The 26,769-nt window shown below is 43.1% G+C and overlaps 1 protein-coding gene across 2 annotated transcripts in view; it reads right to left on the bottom strand.

Annotated features, from left to right (window-relative positions):
- Nucleotides 1-26,769, bottom strand: part of LOC140195825 (uncharacterized) — a 100,226-nt gene that overhangs the window by 17,366 nt on the left and 56,091 nt on the right. Inside the window, exon 5 of one of the 2 annotated variants that reach the window (XM_072254459.1) lies at nucleotides 6,949-7,145. The exons of the other annotated variant lie outside the window; for it this stretch is intronic. Coding sequence (XP_072110560.1) covers nucleotides 6,949-7,145 — 197 coding nt within the window. The remainder of the gene's footprint in view (nucleotides 1-6,948; nucleotides 7,146-26,769) is intronic. 2 annotated transcript variants of the gene reach the window in all.

The raw sequence follows: 26,769 nt of genomic DNA on the forward strand, positions 1-26,769 counted from the left end.
GCTATCAAATATTTGACATTTCTACTCTGGGAAAGGGACTGTGCCTATCATAATTTTATAACTACTACTACTACGTCGCCTCAGGCCCAGTGGGCCGGCGTCGGGCTCGATGATGGACTCTCCACTTCTCCCTCTCCCTCATCAATGTGTTCAGTTCATCTACATTAGCTGCGCCACTGTCTTCTAGGAGCGTGTTGACCATAGTCTTGGGAGGGCGCCCAGGGTTCATCCTCCCATGCTTGGGCTCCCATATGATGACTAAGCTGGCAGGTAGCTCGGGGTGGCATAGACAGTGCCCCGCTAGTTGCAGTCTTCTCGCCTCGATTTTAGTGGTGAGCATCTGTAGGTCGTTATAGAGCTCGATGTTCGTCATGTGCTGTTGCCAACTCACGTCAAGAGCCATCCGGAGCATTCGTGTATAGCAACCATCTAGAGACTTTCGCATAGTCTTGGTGAGTGTCCATGTCTCGCATTTGTACGTGAGAATGGACTCTATGACTGCTATGAAAATCCTCTTTTTAAGCCCTCTGGTCAGGTTCAACTTCTAGATTTCCTTCATGTCGTTCATAGCCCTCCACGCCAGCGCCTTCCGTATTTTTATGTCCTTCTCCGAATTCATCATTCTTGACCCGAGGTACTTGTAGCCAAAGACTTTCTTAATGGTATCATTCTTTATGGTCTTGAGAGTACCTTCGTCACAGTACTCTGACTTTTTAGCGTTTAGGTGAGGTCCAACTTTATTGCACTCAATTTCCACTTTTGTCAGTAGCTGTCAGTAAACTTCTGTCAAACTGTCCCGCAACTTCTGGCATTCAAGAGAAAACAATCTTAAGTTTGTCCAGTTTCTCCTTATAACTCTCTCATCTAGGCAGCGACCCCGTGAACCTTTTCTAAACCCCCTCCAAGCCTCTATATCCTAACTGTAATGGGGTGACCAGAACTGACACAGTACTCCAAATGAGTCTTCTTATTATTGTTTTGTATCGGCAGCTTGTTGTCTTTAGCACACTGGTTGCCTGTCTGTCCTTTTAGGTTTGTCTTTCATTAATTCAGAATCAGAATCAAGTTTAATATCACTGGTATATGTCATAAAATTTGTTAACAGTGGCAGCAGTACATTGCAATACATAATAATATAGGAAATAAATAAATCGATTACAGTAAGCATATATAAGTATATTAGATAGTTAAATTAAAAATTGTGCAAAAACAGAAATAATGAAAATGCAACAGTGTTTATGGGTCCAATGTCCATTTAGGAATCAGATGGCAGAGGGGAAGAAACTGCTGCTGAATCTCTGAGTGTATGCTTTCAGGCTTCTGTACCTCCTTCCTGAGGCTAGTACCCAAGATGGAGCTGACTAATTTGACAACTTACTGTAGCTTCTTTTGATCCTGTGTAGTAGCCCCCACCTCCATTCCAGGCAGTAATGCAGCCTGTTAGAATTCTCTCCACAGTACATCTGTAGAAGTTTTCAAACGTCTTAGGTGATAAATCGCTTCAAACTCCTAATGAAATATAGCTGCAGTCTCACCTTCTTTATAGCTGCATCGATATGTTGGGAGCAGGTTAGATCCTCAGAGATCTTTACACCCAGGAACTTGAAATTGCTCACACTCTCCACTTGTGATCATTCTATGAGGACTGGTGCATGTTCCCTCGTCCTGCCCTTCCTGAAGTTCACAATCAGTGCTTTGGTGTTACTGATATTTAGTGCAAGGTTGTTGCTGCAACACCACTCCACGAGCTGGTATATCTTGCTCTTGTTTACCCTCTCGTCTCCATCTGTGACTCTAACAACAATGGTTGTATCCTCAGCAAATTTATCAATGGTATTTGAGTTATGTCTACCCACACATCATGGGTATAGAGAGAGTACAGCAGAGGGCTAAGCACACACCCCTGAGGTGTGCCATTGTTGATTATCAGTGAGGAAGAGTTATTAATACCAATCCACACAGACAGTTAGGAAGTCAGGGATCCAATTACAGAGGTCCAGGTTCCATAGCTTTTCGATCAGTACTGTGGGAATGATGGTGTTAAATGCTTAGCTACAGTCAACAAACAGCATCCTGACATATGTTTATATTGTCCAGGTGACCTAGGCCGTGTGAAGAGTCACTGAGATTGCGCCCGCCATAGACCTATTGTGACAATAGGGAAACTGCAATGGGCCCAGGTCCTTGCTGATTCTGGCCATGACCATCACTGTAGGTGTGTGTGCTACTGGACGATAGTTATTAAGGCAGCTCACACTACTTTTCTTAGGCACTGGTATAATTGTTGCCCTTTTGAAGCAGTGAAGCAATGAGAGGTTGAAAATGCCCTTGAATACACTCGCCAGTTGGTTGGCACAGATTTTCAGAGCCTTACCAGGTACTCCTACGGGGCCTACCACCTTACAAGGGTTCACCCTCCTTAAGGAGAGCCTGACATCAGCCTCCAAGACAGAGATCACAGGGTTATCAGGTGCAGCAGGGATCTTCACAGCGGTAGTTATATTCTCCCTTTCAAAGCGTGCATAGAATGAGCTGATCTCGTAGTGAAGCATTGCTGTCATACGTGTCGTTGGGTTTCGCCTTTTAAGAAGCAAACCCTGCCAGAGTAAACGTGCATCCAATGTCGCCTCCAACCTCGGTCAGAATTGTTTCTTAGCTCTTGAAACACCCCTCCACAAATCATACCTGATTTTCTTGTATAGACCTGGGTCACCAGACTTAAATGCCACAGATCTAGTCCTCAGCAGACGATGAACCCCCTGGTTCATCCACAGCTTTTGGTTTGGGAATGTACAGCAAGTCTTTGTGGGCACACACTCATCCACACAGGTTTTAATGAAGTTGGTAACAACTGCAGCATACTCATCCAGATCCAAAGATGAATCTCTGAATACAAGCAGGTGATCAGACTTTACGAAGTGAGGGCGTGGAACAGCATGGTAGGCATTCTTGATGGTGGTGTAACAGTGGTCCAGTGTGTTGTTTCCTCTGGTACTACAAGTGATCTGTTGATTGCAATTATTTAGTAACTTTTTCAGGTTGGCCTGGTTAAAATTCCCAAAAAATGAAGGTGAAGGCGTCAGGGTGTGCTGTTTCATGCACGTTGATCCTATTGCTCAGATCATCTAAAGCCTGTTTGACATTGGCCTGAGGTGCAATGTACACTGCTACCAAAATGATAGCAGAAGTATGCAGCTGCAGTTAAAATGGATGGCACTTAATTGTGAGATATTCCAGGTCTGGTAAGCAAAATTGGCACATCACCGACCCATTAGTAGACCATGGCGAGCTGATCATGAGGCATATACCACCACCTCTGCTTTTGAGAGATTTGACAGTCCTGTCTCGATGGTGCATAGTGAACCTATCAATCTGAATTGCTGTGTCCGGTACGGAAGGGGTTAACCAAGATTCCATAAAGCAGAGGACACATGCTGTTCTACTGTCTCTCTGAAGCAGCACCCTAGCTCTGAGATCATTGATTTTATTTATCGGAGATCGTACGATTATATTACCAGCAAAATAGTTGGTAATGGCAGAGAAAAACTTTGTTTTTTTAAATGAGTTTTAAAATTACATAAGAACATAAGAAATAGGAGCAGGGGTAGACCATCTGGCCTGTCGAGCCTGCTTCGCCATTCAATAAGATCATGGTTGATCTGGCCATAAACTCACCTCCACTTATCTTGCCTTTCCCCCAATAACCCTTAATTCCCCTACTATGCAAAAATCTATCACACCTTGTCTTAAATATATTTACTGAGGTAGCCTCCACTGCTTCATTGGGCAGAGAATTCCACAGATACACAATTCTCTGAAAAAAGTAGTTCTTCCTCAACTGTGTCCTAAATCTACTCCCCCAAATCTTGAGGCTATGTCCCCTAGCTCTACTCTCACCTACCAGTGGAAACAACTTTCCTGCCTCTATCTTATCTATCCCTTTCATAATTTTATATGTTTCTATAAGATCTCTTCTCATCCTTCTGAATTCCAGCGAGTACAGTCCCAGGCGTTCAATCTCTCCTCGTAATCTAACCTCCTCATCTCCAAAGCCAGTATATCCTTCAAGTAAGGAGACCAGAACTGAATGCAGTACTCCAGGTGCAGCCTCACTAGTACCCTGTATTGTAGCATAACCTCCCTGCTCTTAAATTCAATCCCTCTAGCAATGAAGGCCAACATCCCATTTGCCTTCTTGACAGCCTGCTGCACCTGCAAACCAACCTCTTGTGATTCATGCACAAGCACTCCCAAGTCCCTCTGCATAGCAGCATGCTGCAATTTTTTACCATTAAAGTAATAATCTGCTCATTCATTTTTCTTTCCAAAGTGGATGACCTCCCATTTACCAGCATTGTACTCCCATCCGCCAGGCACTTGCCCACTCACTTAACCTATCTATATCTCTCTGCAGACTCTCCGTATCTCCTACACAATTTGCTTTTTCACTCAATTTAGTATAATCTGCAAACTTAGATACACCACACTCGGCCTATCTTCCAGATCGTTGATGTATCTCGTAAATAACTGCAAACCAGCGTAACACCCATGTATCCCAACTCTCTGTTTTCTATTAATTAACCAAATCCTCTATTCATGCTAATACATCACCCCCAACTCTATGCATCCTTACCTTAGGGACATCTTTTATATGGCACTTTATCGAACGCCTTCTGGAAAACCAAGTAAATAATGTACATCTGTTCCCCTCTATCCACTACAATTGTTATATACTCAAAGGAGTCCAGTCAGTTTGTCAAACAGACCTGCCTTTGCTGAATCCATGCTACATCTGCCTGACGGATCTATTTTCAGATGCCTCGCTATTTCTTCTTTAATGATAGCTTCAAGCATTTTCCCAACTACAGTTGTTAAACTAACTGGCCTATAGTTACCTGCCTTTTGCCTACATCTTTTTTTGAACAATAGCTGACATTCGCCATCTTCCATCCACTGGGACCTGCCCAGAGTCCAGAGAATTTTGGTAAATCACCAGCAAAGCCTCTACTATAACCTGCTATTTCTTTCAGTACCCTGGGATGCATTCCATCAGAACCAGGAGATTTACCTATCTTCATGCTGACATGTTTGCTCAGCAGTACCTCTAGTGATAGCGATCGTATCCAGGTCCTCATCTCCCATCGCATCCGTAACATCTCTCTTTGGCATGTTTGATGCATCCTCCACCATGAAGGCCACCACAAAATAGTCATTCAAAGCCTCAGCCATTTCCTCACTACCCAATATCAATTCTCCTTCTTGTCCCCCAAGGGACCTACATTCACTTTAGCCACCCTTTTCCGCTTCATAGAATTATAACAACTTTTACTATCAGTTTTTATATTTTGTGCTAGTTTATTTTCATAATTTAGGTTCCCTTTCTTTATTGCTTGCTTAATGATTCTTTGTTGCTTTTTAAAGTTTTCCCAATCTTCCAGTTTCCCACTACTCTTGGCGATTTTGTATGCGCAAGCCTTTAGTTTGACGCCTTCTTTTATTCCCTTAGTCCAAGACTGGCTCTCCCCACTCTTACCGTCCTTGCTTTTAACTGGAATATACTTTTGTTGAGCACCGTGAAAAATCTCATTGAAAATCGTCCACTGTTCCTCAGCTGTCCCACCATAGAGCCTGTGTTCCCAGTCTACACTTGCCAAACCCTCCCTCATCCTATTGTAGTCTCAATTGTTTAGGCATAATATACTGGTTTTAGATAAAATTATTGCACCCTCCATTCAATCATACTGTGATCACTCTTTCCAAGAGGAACCCTAACTACAAGATCACTAATTTTACCTGTCTTATTGCACATTCTATGTCTTTCTTGGACTTACTGTGTATATCCAAAAGAAAATGAATGCCAAAGTTGTATAGTATATGGTGACAGACTGCAAATGTAACACCCTGGGAAAAGTTTCACTGCTAATGTAATGGTTTTTCTGTAGCAGCAGTGTTTGGGTTATGGCTGGAGATAACGGGAGCTTTGGAATGTGCGCCGTCCAATGAAGGGAGTGTTATTTCTTGTTGTGTGCCTGAGAACGAGGTAATCTGGGTCTTTTGTTCAGCGAGAGATGAAGAGAGAAGACACCAGAAAGGAGAGGTTGTAGACAGCAGGACGGAATGGACTTGGAGAGGGGCTGGGAGCCAATGAAGCCCGGGGAAATCGATGGAGGGTCAACGGAAGGGAAAACGTGAGCTCCAACTTGGGCACATTAGACTGTTTCATTAAAATAGGCCCTTCTTTTCATTATTAACCCTTTAGCCAAATTAAGAATTATAAAGATAAATCATTTACTTGCATATGGTGTACTGTCCGTTATTTCATGGTGCTGATTAGTAACGGGAACAGATCACGCAGCATCCACACAAACAAGAGGTTTTTCACCTCAAATTTCACATGTTTGGCAGGGCCAGAGACTGTCTTCCCTGGACTAACGCACCTCCACCACATCCCCCCCACCCACCCCCCCGGCCAAACCTGAGGTTTACATATATGTTGATAATGGATTTACTTTGAACTTTGAACTGTGCTTCCTCCCTCTGTGTAGAAATGAGAAGAGCGCATGTCCTAGGTGACAGGTCAATGACTTCCCAACTCCTGGACCAACCGTTCCACTTTCTATTTTCCCACTTCAACACAGTTCATTTCACCACACCCACTCACTGAAATTCTGATCTGTAAGTTTCCTTTACCCTATATCCCTATAGGACTTGGCAGTATATCATTGTGTAAGGGATTGGCCTTGGGCCCATGCTTGACCTCTAGGCTAGATACAGACTCAAATAAAGGAATTCAGAGTGATTGTTCTTCCTTTGATTCCATAAGTCCCTGTGCAGTAATTAGCCCTGGGTCTGAGGATTTTAGCAATTATTCCAAATAGGATGTGCCACCTAACAAACTGAATGCTTTCTACCTCTACTTTTAAACCTTTACAATATAATTCTCAGCACCTCGGTTGCACTGATCTTTTGGATCCTCTTTGTCTGTAGGTATTGGAATATGGCAGAAACTCCGTGCAAGCAAATTTCATCCAAAGGCTTCTCCAATGGGTTTCTCTCCAGGGATAGAATTTCCAGATTTTGCAAATGATCTAAATTCGCTGGGAGATGAGATATGCGATTACAGTTCAGTAGAAGCTTCCGTAATCCTGTGGGAACACAACAAGTTTAAGCACTATAAAACATTCATGTTAGCTGCGCTGAATTTTCAAGGCCTCCATTGCTCTCTATTGGGTCCTATCATTTGTTAAGCTGTTCCGAGCTCTGTACTGTGACTCAGAAATAGGTTTAATATTATGGACGCATGGCATGAAATTTGTTGTTTTGCACCAGCAGCAGATCATAAGACACAGGAGCAGAAGTGGGCTGTTCAGCCCATCGAGTCTGTTCTGCCATTCTATCATGGCTGATTGATCCTGGACCCCAATCAACCCCATACACCTGCCTTATCACCACATCCATTAATGCCCTGACTGATCAGGAAATGATCAACTTCCGCTTTAAATATACCCGCAGACATGGCCCCACTGCAGTCTGTGGCATCATTCTACAGATTCATTACTCTTTGGCTACAAAAGTTCCTCCTTACCTCTACTCTAAAAGGTCACCCCTCAATTCTGAGGCTGTGCCCACTAGTCCTAGATACCTCCACCATAGGATACATCCTCTCCGCATCCACCTGATCTAGTCCTTTCAACATTTGGGAGTTTTCAATGAGATTGTCCCACATTTTTCTAAATTCCAATGAGTACACACACAAAGCTGCCAAACAGTCCTCTATCTTAACCACTTCATTCTCAGATTCATCCTCGTGAACCTCCTCTGAATTCTTTCCAATGACAACATGTCCTTTCTAAGCTTTGGGGTCCAAAAGTATTGACAATACTCCAAGTGCGGCCTGACTCGTGTCTTATAAAGCCTCAGCATTATCTCCTTGCTTTTATATTCTATTCCCCTTGAAATAAATGCCAACATTGCATTTGCCTTCTTTACCACAGACTCAACCTGTAAATTAACCTTCTGGGAGTCTTGCACAATGTCCCTCTGCATCTCTAATGTTTGAATTTTCTCCCCCTTCAGTTAATAGTCCGCACTATTATTCCTTTTACCAAAATGCATTATCATACATTTCTCAACACTGTATTCCATCTGCCTGTTTTCTGCCCAATCTTCCAATTTTTCTAAGTCCTGCTGCAATTGCATTGCTTCCTCAGCACTACCTACCCATACACCTATCTTCGTATCATCCGCAAATTTTGCCACAAAGCTATAATTCCATCATCTAAATCATTGACAAACAACGTGAAAAGTAGCGGTCCTAATACTGACCCCTGAGGAACAGCACCAGAAAAGGCCCCTTTTATTCCCACTCACTTCATTTTGCCTGTCAGCTATTCCTCTATGCATGCCAGTATCTTTCCTGTAACACCATAGGATTTTATTTTGTTATGCAGCCACATGTGGCACCTTATCAAAGGCCTTAGACCATAAGACCATAAGATATAGGAGCAGATGTAGACAATTTGGCCCATCAAGTCTGCTCCACCATCCAGTCATGGGTTAATCCAATTCTTCCAGTCATCCCCACTCCCCTGCCTTCACCCCATACCCTTTGATGCCCTGGCTAATCAAGAACCTATCTATCTCTGCCTTAAGTACATTCAATGACCTGGCCTCCACAGCCGCTCGTGGCAACAAGTTCCACAGATTTACCACCCTCTGACTAAAGTAATTTCTCCACATCTCAGTTCTAAATGGACGTCCTTCAAACCTGAAGTCACGCCCTCTTGTCCCAGAATCCCCTACCATGGGAAGTAACTTTGCCATATCTGATCTGTTCAGGCCTTCAAAAAATCCAAGTAAATGACATCCACTGCCTCTCCTTTGTCCACCCGGCTTGTTACTCCTTTGAAGATCTCTTAATAGATTTGTCAGGGAAGATTTCCCTTTACAGAAACCATGCTGACCTTCACTTATTTTACCATTAATCTCCAAGTACCTCAAAACCTCATCCTTAATAATGGACTCCGACATTTTCCCAACCACTGAGATTAGACTAATTGGTCTATAATTTCCTTTCTTTTGCCTTCCTCCTTTCTTAAAAAGTGGAGTGACAATTGCACACTTCCAGTCCTCCAGGACCATGCCAGATTCAAGTCATTCTTGAAAGATCATAATCAGTGCATCCGTTTTCTCTTCAGCAACTTCTCTCAGGTCCCTGAGATGTAGTCCAACTGGTCCAGGTGACTTATCCACCTTAAGACCTTTTCCTTTCCAATAGCAATGGCACTCGCTCCTGCTCCCTGACACTCCTGCCCTCTGGCACACTACTAGTGTCTTTCACAGTGAAGAGTCATTAAATTCACCAGCATCATTTTCCAGTGGTCTAATATCAACTCTCATCTCTCTTTTACTCTTGATATAACTGAAAAAAAACTTTTAGTATCTTACTTCATATTATTGGCTTGATTGTCCTCATATTTTAACTTTTCTTATGGCTTTTTTAGTTGCCTTTTGTTGGATTTTAAAAACTTCCCAGTCATCCAAATTCCTACAGTTTTGCTACCTAATATGCCCTTACTTTGGTTTTTATGCAGTCCTTAACTTCCCTTGTCAGCCACAGGTGCCTACCCCTGCCATCTGAAAACAACTTCTGCTGTGGGATGTATCTATCCTAAGCCTTGTGAACTATACCCAGACTTTTCAGCCACCTCTGTTCTGTCGTCATCTCTGCCAGTATCCTCCTCCAATCCGCCTGGGAAAGCTCCTCTCTCAATAGACAATAGACAATAGACAATAGGTGCAGGAGTAGGCCATTCGGCCCTTTGAGCCGGCACCACTATTCACTGTGATCATGGCTGATCATCTGCAATCAGTACCCCGTTCCTGCCTTCTCCCTATATCCCTTGCCTCTGTAAATCTATTGTGATACTAATACATCTGACTTATGCTTCTCCCTCTCAAATTGCAGAATGAATTCATATTATGATCACTGCCTCTTAAGGGTTTCTTTACATTAAGCTCCCTAATAAAATCTGGATTATTTCACAACACTCAATCTAAAATAAATTCAAGCACAAGCTGCTCTAAAAAAAATCTCGTAGGCATTCAACAAATTCTCTCTTTTGTAATCCGACACCAGCCTGATTTTCCCAATCCCCTTGCATATTGAAGTCCCCCATTACAATTGTGACATTGCCCCTATTACATGCCCTTTCCAGTTCTTTCTGCAATCTCAGTCTCACATCTTGGATACTATTTGGAGGCCAATGTACATAATTTTACCTTTGCAGTTTCTGAAATCCACCCGCAAAGATTCAACATTATTGACCCAATGTCACCTCTTTCTAAAAGTGTAATTCCATCTCTTACCAACAGAGACACACCACTGCCTATGCCTTCCTGCCTGCCCTCTTGATACAAAGTATATCCTTTGATATTAAACTCCCAACTGTGACCTTCTTTGAGCCATGACTCAATGATGGCCACAACATCATAGTGACCAATCTCTAATTGCATCACAAGTTCGTCCACCTTATTTGACTGGACAAAATATACCCCAGGCTGCTGTGGGAAGCAAGGGAGAATATTGTTGACCATGTGGCGATGATCTTTGCATCATCAATGGGGACGGGAGAGGTTTCAGAGGGTTAGAGGGTTGCAGATGTTGTTCCCCTATTCAAGAAAGGGAGTAGAGATAGCCCAGGAAATTATAGACCAGTGAGTCTTACCTCAGTGGTTGGTAAGTTGATGGAAAAGATCCTGAGAGGCAGGATTTATGAACATCTGGAGAGGCAGAATATGATTAGGAATAGTCAGCAATGGCTTTGTCAAAGGCAGGTTATGCCTTCTGAGCCTGATTGAATTTTTTGAGGATGTTACTAATTACATTGATGAAGGTAGAACAGTAGATGTAGTGTATATGGATTTCAGCAAGGCATTTGATAAGGTACTCCATGCCAGGCTTATTGAGAAAGTAAGGAGGCAAGGGGACTTTGCTTTGTGGACCCAGGATTGGCTTGCCCACAGAAGGCAAAGAGTGGTTGTAGACAGGTCCTATTCTGCATGGAGGTCGGAAGCCAGTGGTGTGCCTCAGGGATCTGTTCTGGGACCCCGGCTGTTTGTGATTTTTATAAATGATGTGGATGAGGAAGTGGAGGGATGGGTTAGTATATTTGCTGATGTCACAAAGTTTGGGAGAGTTGTGGATAGTGTGGAGGGTTGTCAGAGGTTACAGCAGAACATTGATAGATTGCAAAACTGGGCTGAGAAGTGGCAGATGGAGTTCAAATAGTAGGTCAAGTATGATGGCAGAATATAGTATTAGTGGTAAGACTCTTGGCAGTGTGGAGGATTAGAGGGATCTTTGGGTCCGAGTCCATAGGACTCTCAAAGCTGCTGTGGAGGTTGACTGCGTGCATAAGACTTATGGTGTATTGGCCTTCATCAATCCGTGGGATTGAGTTCAAGAGCCGGGAGGTAATGTTACAGCTATATAGGACCCTAGTCAGACCCCACTTGGAGTACTGTGCTCAGCTCTGGTCACCTCAGTACAGGAAGGATGTGGAAAATACAGAAAGGGTGCAGAGGTGATTTACAAGGATGTTGCCTGGATTGGGGAGCATGCTTTATGCGAACAGGTTGAGTGAAGTTGGCCTTTTCTCCTTGGAGCGACAGAGGATGAGAGGTGACCTGATAGAGGTATACAAGATGATGAGAGGCTCTGATTGTGTGGATAGTCAGAAGCTTTTCCCCAGGGCTGGAATGGCTAGCATGAGAGGGCACAATTTTAAAGTGCTTGGGAGTAGGTACAGAGAAGATGCCAGAGGTAAGTTTTTTTATGCAGAGAGTGGTGAGTGCGTGGAATGGGCTGCCGGTAACGGTGGTGGAGGCGGATGCGATATGGTCTTTTAAGAGACTCCTGGATAGGTACAAAGAGCTTAGAAAAATAGAGAGCAATGGGTAACCCTAGGTAATTTCTAAAGCAAGTACATGTACGACATGGTATTGTGGGCTGAAAGGCCTGTATTGTGCTGTAGCTTTTCTATGTTTCTAACTTCCTGATTTAACTTTAGCCTAATCACAGGACAATATGTAATGACCAATGCACCTACCAACCACTTCGTCTTTGGATTATGGGAGGAAAGCAGAGCACCCAGTGCAAATCAGTGGGAGAATGTATAATCTTGTTACAGGCAGCGGCAAGAATTGAACCTGAGTCACTGGTACTGTAAAGTGTTGTGCTAACCATTACGCCACCCCGTAAACTGTAACTTATAGTAATTGCAATGTACTGAAAGAAGACCACAGTTGGAAGCTCAACGTCAAAAGATGTAAATTTTATCGAAAGGACAGGCAGGAAGGCATAGGCATTGGTGTGGCTCTGTTGGTAAGAGATGGAATTACATCTTTAGAAAGAGGTGACATAGGGTTAGAGAATTTTGAATTTTTGTGGCAGGAGTTAAGAAACTGCAAGAATAAAAAAAAAATTATGGGAATCATATATAGGCCTCCAAATAGTAGCCAAGATGTGGGGTTGAGATTGCAAAGGAAGCTGGAAAAGGCATGTGTGGTAAACCATATATATGTGTTGTAACTGGGTTACCTGTCTGGACACGCCCCTCTGCTGACTGCTCCTGTGGCTCCTCCCACAGACTCCCGAATAAAGGCGATTGCGCCATTGCTCCTCCTCCTCAGTCCAGGGGCAGATACCCAGCACGATGGAGGTCACATTTTACTGCTAATAAAAGCCTTTCAGTATTTACTCTACTTCCAGTCTTTTGGAGTTATTGATGGTGCATCAGCATGTAATAAAGGTAATGTCACAATTGTAATGGGGGACTTCAATGTCCCACAGAGGAAGTTGTTCTCAACTGGAAGGGGTAGGCAACTGTGGCTGACAAGGGAAGTTAAGGATATCATAAAAGCCAAGGAAAGGGCATATAGCAAAAGAAAGTGGGAAGTTGGATGATTGGAATGTTTTTACAATCCAGCAAAACGCAACTAATAGAACTACAAGAAGAGATGAAATAGGGCAAATTAGCCAATGATATGAAGCAGGATACTAAAAGTTTTTTTCGATTATATAAAGAATAAAAGGGAGGTGAGAGCTGATATTGAACCACTGGAAAATGATATCGGTGAGGTAGTAATGGGGAACAAAGACATGGCTGATGAATCTAATGGGTACTTTGCATCTGTCTTTACTGTGAAAGACATTAGCAGCATTGCCAGAGGTCTGTGAGTGTCAGGGAGCTGGAGTGAGTGCTATTGACCTTACAAAGGAAAAAGTGCGAGGAAAACTGAAAGTCGCCTTAAGATGGACAACATTCCAGAGTTCTGAAAGATGTTGCTGAAGAGATAGCAGGTGCATTGGCAATGGTCTTTCAAGAATCACTCTATTCTGGCATGGTTCCAGAGGACTGGAAAATTGCAAATGTCACACTACTCTTTAAGAAAAGAAGAAGGCAAAAGAAAGGAAATTATAGGCCAGTTAGCCTAACCTCAGTGGTTGGGAAAATGTCGGAGTCCATTATCAAGGATGAGGTTTCGAGGTACATGGAGACTAATGATAAAGTAAGTCAAGGTCAGCATGGTTTCTTTGAAGGGAAATCTTGCTTGACAAATCAGTTAAGCGCTCTTTGATGAAGTAACAAGTAGGGTGGACAAAGGAGAGACAGTGGATGTCATTTACTTGGATTTTCAGAAGGCTTTTGATACGGCGCCACACATGAGGCTGCTTCACAAGATAAAATCCCATGGCATTACAGGAAAGATACTGACATCGATAGAGGAATGTCTATCGGCAAGAGCACCGAGTGGGAAAAAAGGGGGCGTTTTCTGGTTGGCTGCCAGTGACTAGTGGTATTCTTCAGGAGTCAGTATTGGGACCGCTATTTTTCACATTATTTGTCAATGACTTGGATAATGGAATTGATGACTCTGTGGCAAAGTTTGTGGATGATATGAAGATAGGTGGAGGAGTAGGTAGTGCTGAGGTAGCAATGCAATTGCAGCAGGACTTAGACAAATTGAAAGAATGGACAAAAAAGTGACAGATGGAATACAGTGTTGGGAATGTATGATAATTCATTTTGGTAAAAGGAATGTTAGTGTGGACTATTATCTAAATGGAGAGAAAATTCAACCATTAAATGTGCAAGGGGACTTAGGAGTCCTCATGCAAGACTCCCAGAAGGTTAATTCCCAGGTTGAGTCCATGGAAGTATGTTTGGCATTTATTTCAAGGGGAATAGAATATAAAAGCAAGGAGATAATGCTGAGGCTTTATAAGACACGAGTCAGGCCGCACTTGGAGTATTGTCAATACTTTTGGACCCCAAAGCTTAGAAAGGACATGTTGTCATTGGAAAGAATTCAGAGGAGGTTCACGAGGATGAATCTGAGAATGAAGTGGTTAACATATGAGGAACATTTGGCAGCTTTGGGCCTGTGCTCACTGGAATTTAGAAGAATATGGTGGGGGGATCTCATTTAAACCTACTGAATGATGAAAGGACAAGATAGTGTGGATGTGGAGAGGATGTTTCCTGTGGTGGGGGTGTCGAGAACTAGAGAGCACAGCCTCAAAATTGAGGGTCAACTCTTTAGAACAGAATTAAATCAGAATTTTTTCAACCAGGGAATAGTGAATCTGTAGAATGCTCTGCAACAGACTGCTGTGGAAGCCAATGCCATGGGTATATAATTAAAGTGAAAATTGATAGATTCCTGATCTGTCAGGGCATCAAAGATTATGGCAAGAAGGCATGTGTATGGGGTTGTGTGGGATCCGGGATCAGCTATGAGGGAATGGTGGAGAAGACTCGATGGGCTGAATGGCCTAATTCTGGTTTTATGTCTTATGGTCAGAGGAGCGATGCTTCAATAATGTGGTGTTCATCATAAAGGACCACCATCACCCAGGCCATGCTTTCTTCTGATTGCTACCATGGGCTGGTGGGTAGAGAAGACTGAAGGCACACACACAACAATTCAGGAACAGCTTCTTCCCCTCTGCCATCTGTTTTTAGAAAGGACATTGAACTTACGAACACTACCTCACTACTTTTTTATTTCTATTTTATGTACTACTTACTTAACTATTTAATGTAGACTCACTGTAATTCATGTATTGCATTGTACTGCTGCCACAAGATAACAAATTTCACAACATATGTCAGTGATATTAAACCTGATTCTGATTTTATGTTCTGTATTAAATTGAACATGGAAGTAACTCAGCTGGAAAGGGCCAGGGTCAGGGTCAGGGTCAGGTTAACAAATTGGAAGTTACCAGAGGTAGTTATATAGAACAGTATTAATACTTCAGAACAGAATATAAATCGGGAAATAATTGTGCTTATAAAGATTAATGATTACAGACATCATGTAATGTCAACAAATTACACTGGCTAGGATTTATTTATAGAATGTTTTTAGAATGGTTTCTTAAAGAAAATTCTTGAAGAATCAACCAAGGAGGAGGCTATTTTAGTCCTGGTTTTATGTAATGAAGCAGGATTATTTAACAATCATAGAGTATAAAGGAACCCTGAAGGTTCTAGTAGAATTTCGATTTCAGTGTGTGGGTAATGAAACTTGCCTGAAACTACAGTATTGTCTTAAAATTAGGGTTAGGGTTAGGGTCCTGACGAAGGGTTCCGGCCCGAAACGTCGACCGATCTTTTCCACGGATGCTGCCCGACCTGCTGAGTTCCTCCAGCGTGTTGTGAGTGTTGCCTTGTCTTAAAATTAATTTTTTTGGTGAAAAAAATTAAATGGATGGTCCACAAAATGACAGAGGAAGTAGCTGAGGCAGGTACATTAACAGCATTTAAGAGATACCTGAAGATGTACATGGATAGGCAACATTTAGAGGGATATGGACCAAATGCGAACAAATGGGATTTGGTGGCCACCCATTTAAATTCAAATTCCCACTCCCAATCTGATATTTCTGTCTATGACCTCCTCTTCTGCCATGATAAGGTCAAACTCAGGTTGAAGGAGCAACACCTCCTATTCCATCTGGATAGCTTCAATATTGGTTACTCCAATCCCCTCACTTCTTTCCTATCAGGTCTCCCCTCCGTTTCTAAAGGGATTGGACAGGCTAGATGCAGGAAGATTGTTCCCGATGTTGGGGAAGTCCAGAACGAGGGGTCACAGTTTGAGGATAAAGGGGAAGCCTTTTAGGACTGAGATTAGGAAAAACTTTTTCACACAGAGTGGTGAATCTGTGGAATTCTCTGCCACAGGAAACAGTTGAGGCCAGTTCATTGGCTATATTTAAGAGGGAGTTAGATATGGCCCTTGTGGCTAAAAGGATCGGGGGTATGGAGGGAAGCTGGTACAGGGTTCTGAGTTGGATGATCAGCCATGATCATACTGAATGGCGGTGCAGGCTCAAAGGGCCGAATGGCCTACTCCTGCACCTATTTTCTATGTTTATGTTTCTGTCACTCCACAAAAAGTAACACCAGCTTGCCCAACTTCTCTGTCAAAATTGCAGGGTTAAAATATGTGCTAATCTGTCAAGATGGTGATTGCTTACAATGTTTCCATAGTCGACATCTTCTGGAAAGACCACGAAAGCATTATTTCACTTCTTTTATGTCTTTTATGTTTGTTTTTCATTTTGAATGTGATTCTGGAACTGTTGGCACCTGTGATTTGCAGTTTGGAAATCATTTGGGTATTCCAGCACTCTGCAGTATCCTAGATGATTCTGGGAGGCAGAGGCAGTGAACGCGATCCTCCTGGCGAGAGGACTGCAGGATGGGCGCTAGCCAATGTTCGACTTCATTTCACTGATTAAAGCTTCCATGGTTCACCAATTAAAATGATAAGGGAGACTGAACATTCAGGCCAATGTGGAAGGTGAGTGTTGGGCTGCCTGCCTTTTGATCACTGGTGGCGTCGCTCTGCTGCAGGGGAGGGGAGACTGCCATTTGATCACTGGTGGGATCACTCTGCTGCTGGAGACGGGAGACTGCCTTTTGATCAATCTGCTGCCGGGGACAGGAGAGGCAGCTGCTGTGCCTGGAGAATGTCACACAGATTTTCTACACTTTGGATATGGACTTGGACTGTGGACTATTTCAGTCTTATTTTTTATATTCTGTACTTTTTGCCCAATCTTTCTCATTTTTGGGGACAGGGAGGGAGATTTGGGGAGGTCGAGGTGCCTGATCTGTTTCTGTTCATGCTTTTGTGTGGGGAGATGAGATTTGGGAATTGATGATCATGCTGTCATTCTTTTCTTTCTTGGTTTTGTGGCTATCAGGAGAAGAATTTCAGAGTTGTATACTTTGATAATAAATGAACCTTTGAACCGAACAGTGTGTAGAGATTTTGTCTAGCCTTTCTCTACGTTAAACTTCACTCAGACAATAATCAAGTTGATAAACATGAGAAAATCTGCAGGTGCTGGAAATCCAAAGCAACACACACAAAATGCTGGAGGAACTCAACAGGGCAGGCAGCATCTTTGGAAAAGAGTAAGCAGTTGATGTTTCGGGCTGAGACCCTTCATCAGGACTGTAAAGAAAGAAGAGAAATCAGATTAAGAAAGTGGAGGAGGGACGAGAAAGTACAAGTCAAAACGATAAGCTGTCAGACACAGTGTGCGGACATAGTACAATCACCCAGGCTAAACATGACCTTCGAAAGCCCAGCTCTTGTACAGCTTTTCTGTTCAAGCCTGAAAACCAAGGTCACCGAGCATACCACAACAAGATAAAGATGCAAACAAAGGATTCTAGGGCAGCATTAACTATTGGATAGTTATTTCACTAGTTCTCAAATATTATTGGCCTTTTTTGGTTCTCAAATATTATTTAAATAGTTATTAATACCTGAAATAATACCTGAAATATGTATTGTGATTAGCACTTAAATACGAAAATGATGGGATTCAGAAGTGTGCAAAGTTTCCATTGGACAAAGGAAGCATAGGAGCGTCTACAGGACTGCTTTGAACCAGTGGTCTGGACCGTATTCAGGGATTCAACTTCAAACCTGGATGAGTATGCTGCAGTTGTTACCAACTTCATTAAAACCTGTGTGGATGTGTGTGTGCCCATAAAGTCTTACTGTACATTCCCAAACCAAAAGCTGTGGATGAACCAGGAGGTACGTCATCTGCTGAAGGCCAGATCTGTGGCATTCTGGTCTGGCAACCCAAGCCTGTACCAAAAAACCAGGTATGATTTGCGGAGGGCTACTTCAAGGGTGAAGAGACAATTTCAAACGAGGTTGGAGGCGACATCGGATGCATGGCAACTCTGACAGCATCTACAAGACATTACTTCCTAAAAAGCGAAACCCAATAGCATGAATGGCAGCAATGCTTCACTGCCAGATGTACTCATCAACACCCTCTATGCACGCTTTGAAAGGGAGAACACAACTACAGCTGCGAAGATCCTTGCTGCACCTGATGACCCTGTGATCTCCATCGCAGAGGCCGAAGTTAGGCTGTCTTTAAAGAGAGTGAACCTTCACAAGGCAGAAGGTCCCGATGGAGTACCTGATAAGGCTCTAAAAACCTGTGCCAACCAACTAGCGGAAGTATTCAAGGACATTTTCAACCTCTCACTCCCATGGGCGGAAGTTCCTACTTGTTTCAAAAAGGCAACAATTGTACCAGTGCCTAAGAAGAATAATGTGGGCTGTCTTAGAACCACAGAACACTACAGCACAGAAAACAGGTCATTCAGCCCTTCTAGTCTGTGCTGAAACATTATTCCACTAGTCCCTTTGACATGCATCCAGTCCATAACCCTACACACCTCTCCCATCCATGTACCTATCCAATTTATTCTTAAAACTTAAGAGTGAGCCCGCATTTACCATGTCAGATGGCAGCTCATTCCACACTCCCACCACTTTGAGTGAAGAAGTTCCCCCTAATGTTCCCCCAAACCTTTCCCCTTTCACCCTAAGGCCATGTCCTCTCATACTTATCTCTCCTAATCTAAGTAGAAAGAGCCTATTCACATTTACTCTGTCTATACCCCTCATAATTTTGTAAACCTCTATCAAATCTCCCCTCATTCTTCTATGCTCCAAGGAATAAAGTCCTAACCTGTTCAATCTTCCACTATAACTCAACTCCTGAAGACCCGGCAACATCCTAGTAAATCTTCTGTGCACTCTTTCGATCTTATTGATATCCTTCCTATAGTTAGGTGACCAGAACTGTACACAATACTCCAAATTTGGCCTCACCAATATCTTATACAACCTTCCCATAACATCCCAACTTCTATACGCAATACTTTGATTTATGAATGCCAGGATGCTAAAAGCCTTCTTTACAACCCTGTCTACCTGTGACGCCACTTTCAGGGAATTATGTATCTGAACTCCCAGATCTCTTTGTTCCTCTGCACTCCTCAGTGCCCTACCATTTACTGTGTATATCCTACCTTGATTTGTCCTTCCAAAATGTAACACCTCACACTTGTCTGTATTAAATTCCATCTGCCATTTTCTGGCCCATTTTTCCAGCTGGTCCCGATCCCTCTGCAAGCATTGAAAGCCTTCCTCGCTGTCCACAACACCTCCAATCTTAGTGTCATCAGCAAACTTGCTGATCCAATTTACCATATTATTATCTAGATCATTGATATAGACAACAAACAACAATGGTCCCAGCACAGATCCTTGAGGCACACCACTAGTCAAAGGCCTCCAGTCTGATAAGCAATCATCCACTGCGACTCTCTGTCTTCTCCCACACAGCCAATTTCGAGCAACACACATCAAAGTTGCTGGTGAACGCAGCAGGCCAGGCAGCATCTCTAGGAAGAGGTACAGTCGACGTTTCCGGCCGAGACCCTTTGTCAGGACTAACTGAAGGAAGAGCTAGTAAGGGATTTGAAAGTCTTACTAGCTCTTCCTTCAGTTAGTCCTGACGAAGGGTCTCGGCCCGAAACGACGACTGTACCTCTTCCTAGAGATGCAGCCTGGCCTGCTGCGTTCATCAGCAACTTTGATGTGTGTTGCTTGAATTTCCAGCATCTGCAGAATTCCTCTTGTTTACAGCCAATTTCAAATCCAGTTTACAACCTATCCATGGATACCTAGTGTCTGAACCTTCTAAACTAACCTCCCATGTGCGACCTTGTCAAAGGTCTTACTAAAGTCAATGTAGACAACATGCACAGCCTTTCCTTCATCTACTTTCTTGGTAACCTTCTTGAAAAACTCTACAAGATTCGTTAAACATGATCTACCATTCACAAAGCCATGCTGACTATCCTTAATCAGCCCTTGGCTGTCTAAATACTTGTATATCCGATCTCTTAGAAAACCCTCCAGTAATTTACCTACTACTGATGTCAGACTCACCGGCCTATAATTACCTGGTTTACTTTTGGAGCCTTTTTTAAACAACAGAACAACATGAGCTACCCTCCAACCCTCCAGCACCATACCTGTGGCTAAGGAAATTTTAAATATTTTTGCCAGGGCCCCTGCAATGTCTACACTAGTCTCTCTCAAGGTCCGAGGAAATGTCATGTCAGGCCCGGGGGATTTATCTACCTTTATTTGCTGTAAGGCAGCAAGCACCTCCTCCTCTTTAATCTCTATATGTTCTATTACACCGCTGCTTGTTTCCCTTCCTTCTATATATGCTATGCCAGTTTCCTGAGTAAATACTGGTGCAAAAAAGTTGTTTAAGATCTCCCCCATCTCATGAGGCTCCACACATAGACGACCACTTTGATCTTCTAGGGGACCAATTTTGTCCCTCACTATCCTTTTACTCTTAATATACTTGTAGAAACCCTTCGTGTTTACCTTCATATTATCTGCCAAAGCAACCTCATGTCTTCTTTTTGCCTTCCTGATTTCCTTCTTTAGTATTTTCTTATATTTTCTATACTCTTCAAGTACCTCATTTGTTCCTTGTTGCCTATACCTGCTATACACCTCTCTCTTTTTCTTAACCAGATCACCAATACCCCTTGAAAACCAAGGTTCCCTATGCCTGCTAACTTTGCCTTTAATCCTGGCAGGACCATGCAAACTCTGCACTCTCAAAATTTCACCTTTGAAAGTCTTCCACATACTGAACACATCCTTGCCAGAAAATGACTTATCTCAATTCACTCTTTCTAGATCCTTTCTCATTTCCTCAAAATTGGCTCTTCTCCAATTTAGAAACTTAACTCAAGGACCAGACCTATCCTTATCCATAATTAATTTGAAACTAATGACACTATCCTTATCCATAATTAACTTGAAACTAATGAAACTATGGTCACTGGACCCAAAATGTTCGCCTACACATACTTCTGCCACCTGACCTGTCTGGTTCCCTAATAGGAGATCAAGTATTGCATCCTCTCTCGTTGGTACCTCTATATATTGATTTAGAAAACTTTCCAGAGCACATTTGACAAACTCCAAGCCATCTAACCCTTTCACAGTGTGGGAGTCCCAGTCAATATGTGGAAAGTTAAAATCCCCTACTATTAAAACTTTGTTTCTTACATCGGTCTGCTATCTCTCTACAAATTTGCTCCTCCAATTCTCTCTGACCATTGTACGGTCTATAATACAACTATATTAGTGTGGTCACACCTTTCCCGTTCCTCAGCTCCACCCATGTGGCCTCTGGAGACAAGCCTTCTGAGCTATCTTGTCTATGCACAGCTGTGATATTCTCCCTGACTAGTAATGCCACTCCTCCCCCTTTCTTCCCTCCCCCTCAATCACGTTTGAAACAATGGAACCCCAGAACATTAAGCTGCCAATCCTGCCCCTTCTGCAACCAAGTCTCACTAATAGCAATAATGTTGTAATCCCACATGCCAATCCTTGCCCTGAGCTCATCTGCCTTACCTACAATACTCCTTTGTATTGAAATAGATGCACCTGAGAACATTTCTATCACGTACAAACCTTTGATTACTGTCTATACATGCTGTCCTCACATGACCTTTATCCTCCTCCACCTCACTATCTGTTCTAACACTCTGGTTCCTCTCCCCCTGCAAATCTAGTTTAAACCCCCCTGAGCAGAACTAGCAAACCTACCCGCAAGGATGTTAGTCCCCCTCCAGTTCAGGTGCAGCCCGTCCCGTCAGAGCAGGTCCCACCTTCCCTAGAACAAAGCCCAATTGTCCAGAAACATGAAGCCCTCCCTCCCACAACATCTCCTTTGCCACGTATTTAGCTGCATTATCTTCCTATTTCTAGCCTCACTAGCACGTGGCATGGGTAGCAATCCTGAGATTGCAACCCTGGAGGTCCTGTCCTTCAACTTTGCACCTAACTTACTAAACTCGCTTTGCAGGACCTCCTCCTCCTTCCTATCCATGTCATTGGTCCCTACATGGACCACGACATCTGGCTGCTCACCCTTCCTCCTGAGAATACCGAGAACTCGATCCGAGATATCACAGACCCTGGCACCAGGGAGACAACAGACCATCCAGGATTCTCGATCTCTCCCACAGAATCTCTTATCTGTCCCCCTAACTATCGAATCCCCTATCACTACTGCTCCCCTCTTTTCCCTCCTTCCTTTCTGAGCTGAGGGTCCAGTCTTGGTGCCAGAGATGTGACCACTACAACTTGTCCCTGGTAGGACGTCCCCATCAACAGTACCCAAAACTTACAGTATCCAAAACTGCATACTTATTGTTGATGGGAATGGCCACAGGGGTGCTCTGCTCATTCTATCTACTCCCCTTCCCTCTCCTGACAGTCACCCAGCTTCCTGCCTCCTGACTTTTAGGGATGACTATCTCCCCAAAACTCGTGTCTGTTTCTGTTTCTGCCTCCCGAATGATCTGAAGTAAATCCAGCTCCAGCTCCAGTTCCCTAATTCGGTTTGTCAGGAGCTGCAGCTGGATGCACCTTTTACAGGTGTAGTCATCAGGGACAATTGTGCTGTCCCTCACTTTCCACATACTGCAAATGGAGCACTCGACTGCCCTAACTGCTGCCTCCATTACCTACTCCTAAGTTAATTAAATTAATTAAAGGAACTTACCCGGCCTTACCTCACTGGGAACAGGCTCGTCCTCAGCCTCTGCTCGCCAAAGCCTCTCGACCCAAAGCCTCAAAGCTCCACTCTTACCCTGAGCCACTCACACTCTGGCTGCTCCTCTTCAGTTACCCCTCCTTTTATTTGTCCCTGCCAATTGTCTCAAGTACTCACTCCCTCTAATCAACTTATCAACACTCTGTTTAACCCTTCAGTTGCCCTCCACGCTCCTTTTTAAAGCACACTCACCTGAGCTGCTGCCCAGCACTCGGTGCTCTCCCGAGCCTCTCCCTCCTCCTCCTGCTACGACCCTTCCTCGATCACAGTGTGATCACACACTTAACGACTATTGCCCGGGAGCACTCACATCTACAGTGATGAAATGCTTTGAGAGGTTGGATCATAACTAGACTGAACTCCTGCCTCAGCAAGGACCTGGACCCTTTGCAATTTGCCTATCGCCACAATAGGTCAACGGCGGACACAATCTCAATGGCTCTCCACACGGCTTTAGACCACCTGAACAACACAAACACCTACGTCAGGATGCTGTTCATCAACTATAGTTCAGCATTTAATACCATCATTCCCACAATCCTGATTGAGAAGTTGCAGAACCTGGTCCTCCATACCTCCCTCTGCAATTGGATCCTCGACTTCCTAACCAGAAGACCACAATCTGTGCGGATCAGTGATAACATATCCTCCTCGTTGACAATCAACACTGGCGCACTCAGGGGTGTGTGCTTAGCCCACTGCTCATCCCTCTACTTACATATGACTGTATAGCTAGACATAGTTCGAATACCATCTATAAATTTGCCGACTATACAATCATTGTTTGCAGAATTTCAGGTGGTGACGAGAGGGTGTACAGGAGTGAGATATGCCAACTAGTGGAGTGGTACCACAGCAACAACCTGGCGCTCAACATCAGTAAGACAAAAGAGCTGATTGTGGACTTCAGGAAGGGTAAGACGAAGGAACACATACCAATCCTCATAGAGGGATCAGAAGTGGAGAGAGTGAGCAGCTTCAAGTTCCTGGGTTTCAAGATCTCTGACGATCTAACCTGGTCCCAACATATCCATGTAGTTATAAAGAAGGCAAGACAGCGACTATACTTCATTAGGAGTTTGAAGAGATTTGGCATGTCAAAAAATACACTTAAAAACTTCTATAGTTGTACTGTGGAGAGCATTCTGACAGGCTGCATCACTGTCTGGTATGGAGGGGCCACTCCACAGGACAAAAAGAAGCTGCAGAAGGTTGTAAATCTGGTCAGCTCCATCTTGGGTACTAGCCTACAAAATATCCAGGACATCTTTAGGAAGCGGTGTCTCAGAAAGGCAGCATCCATTATTAAGGACCTCCAGCAACCAGGGCATGCCCTTTTCTCACTGTTACCATCAGGTAGGAGGTACAGAAGCCTGAAGGCACACACTAAGTGATTCAGGAACAGCTTCTTCCCCTCCGCCATCCAATTCCTTAATGGACTTTGAATCTTCGGTCACTACCTCATTTTTTGTTTTTAAGTACAGTATACAGTGTTACAAAAAATAAGAGTCAACTCGGGAATCAAAGTTGGTAGTGAAAACATCAATAATTTTAGATATGCAAATGACACTGTGTTAATTGCAAGTACGGAGGAAGAACTACAAAACTTAATTGATATAATTGTTGAAGAAAGTGCAAAAATGGGTCTATCTACAAATTGCAAAAAGACAGAATGTATGGTGATATCCAAAAAGGAGTTAAAATGCACGGTAATTATGGGAAAGATTGAAGGGAAGAAAGCAAGAGGAAGACAAAGACAAATGATGATGGAGATAGCAGCCAGAGAACTGGAAATGAATAGCAATGAATTGATCCACTTGACCAGGAGTGTGTGGGCCATGGCAGTCAAAGCTCAAACTGGGCATGGCACCTGATGATGATGATGATACAGTATTTCTGTTTTTGCACGTGTTTTTAAATCTATTCAATATATGTAATTGATTTACTTGTTTATTTTTTTCCTCTGCTAGATTATGTATTGTGTCTAACTGCTGCTGCTAAGTTAACAAATTTCACGTCACATGCTGGTGATAATAAATATGATTCAGATTCTGGATCAATATTTGTATCCAACTAGTCTATTTCTATATCAAAATGGCATTTCTTTGATCAAACCAGAGCAGTGTGAAGACAGAAGCCAGACTGTTCTCCTTGTGAACAAGTACGTAAATAAAGTGTGATAGAGGAATGAGCACAAGTTGAGAAAATCCAGTTAATCAGCAACAAAATCTCCTTATAGGCATCTACCCCAGATAGCATCCTGGTAAACCTCTTCTGAACCTCTACATATTTCCAAAAATTCTTTATGTTTCTTAAAACAAGGCAACCAGAATTGAATGCAAGAGGTTTATAAAGTTGCCACATAATGTTCTTTCCCAACTCTTGAACTCAATGCCTCAACTAATAAAGGCAAGCATACCATCCTAACAAACTATGCATCTACATAGAATCATAGAAAAATACAGCACTGAAACAGGAGCTTCGGCCCATCTAGTCTATGCCTAACCATTTGAACTGCCTACTGCTATTGACCTGCATATGGACCACAGCCTATCATTCAAACATCTCTCAAACGCTGAAACTGGGGTCACATGCACCATTTCCACACTCTAACAACACTCTGAGTGAAGAAGTATCCTGTCATGTTCCCCTTCAACTTTTCACCTTTTACCTTTAACCCATGACCTCTAGTTGTAGTCCCACCAACCTCAGTGGAAAAAGCATTTACCCTGTCTATACCTCGCATTATTTTGTATACTACTATCAAATCTCCTCTCAGTCTTCTGTGGTCCAGGGAATAAAGTCCTAATCTACTTAATCTTTCAATAAAGCTCAGGCTCTCCTGACCCAGCAACATCCTTGTAAATTTTCTCTGTAGTCTCTCAACCTTATTTACATCTTTCCTGTAGGTAGATGACCAAAACTGCACACAATACTCCAAATTAGACCTCACCAGTGTCTTATACAACTTCAACATAACATCCCATCTCCTGTACTCAATACATTGATTTATGAAAGCTAATGTGCCAAAAAATGGTTCCGGAGAACTGGAAGGTCGCAAATATAGTTCTGCTGTTTAAGAAAGGAGGGAGGCAGCAAAAAGAAAATTACAGACCTATTAGTCTGACATCGGTAGTTGGAAAGTTATTGGAGTCGATCCTCAAGGACGAGGTTATGAAATACCTCGAGGTGCATGACAAGGTAGGCCCAAGCCAGCATGGTTTCATGAAGGGAAGATCCTGCCTCACCAACCTATTGGAATTTTTTGAGGTAATCTCAAATAAGATTGACAAAGGAGAGGCTATAGATGTTGTGCATTTGAATTTTCAAAAGGCCTTCAATAAAGTGCCACATAAGAGGCTGCTTAATAAGATGAGAGCCCATGGAATTACAGGAAAGATATTGGAATGGATGGAGCATTGGTTGATAGGCAGAAAGCAAGGGGTGGGAATAAAGGGATCCTATTCTGATTGGTTGCCGGTTACTAGTGGTGTTCCGCAGGGGTCGGTGTTGGGGCCGCTTCTTTTTACAATGTATATCGATGATTTAGATTATGGATTAAATGGTTTTGTGGCTAAGTTTGCGGATGACAACAAGATAGATGGAGGAGCAGGAAGTGTTGAAGAAACAGAAAGGTTGCAGAGAGACTTGGTAAGTTTAGGAGAGTGGGCAAAGAAATGGCAGATGAGATACAATGTTGAGAAATG

Source organism: Mobula birostris, chromosome 4 (genome assembly GCF_030028105.1).
Source record: "Mobula birostris isolate sMobBir1 chromosome 4, sMobBir1.hap1, whole genome shotgun sequence".
NCBI lineage: Eukaryota > Metazoa > Chordata > Chondrichthyes > Myliobatiformes > Myliobatidae > Mobula > Mobula birostris.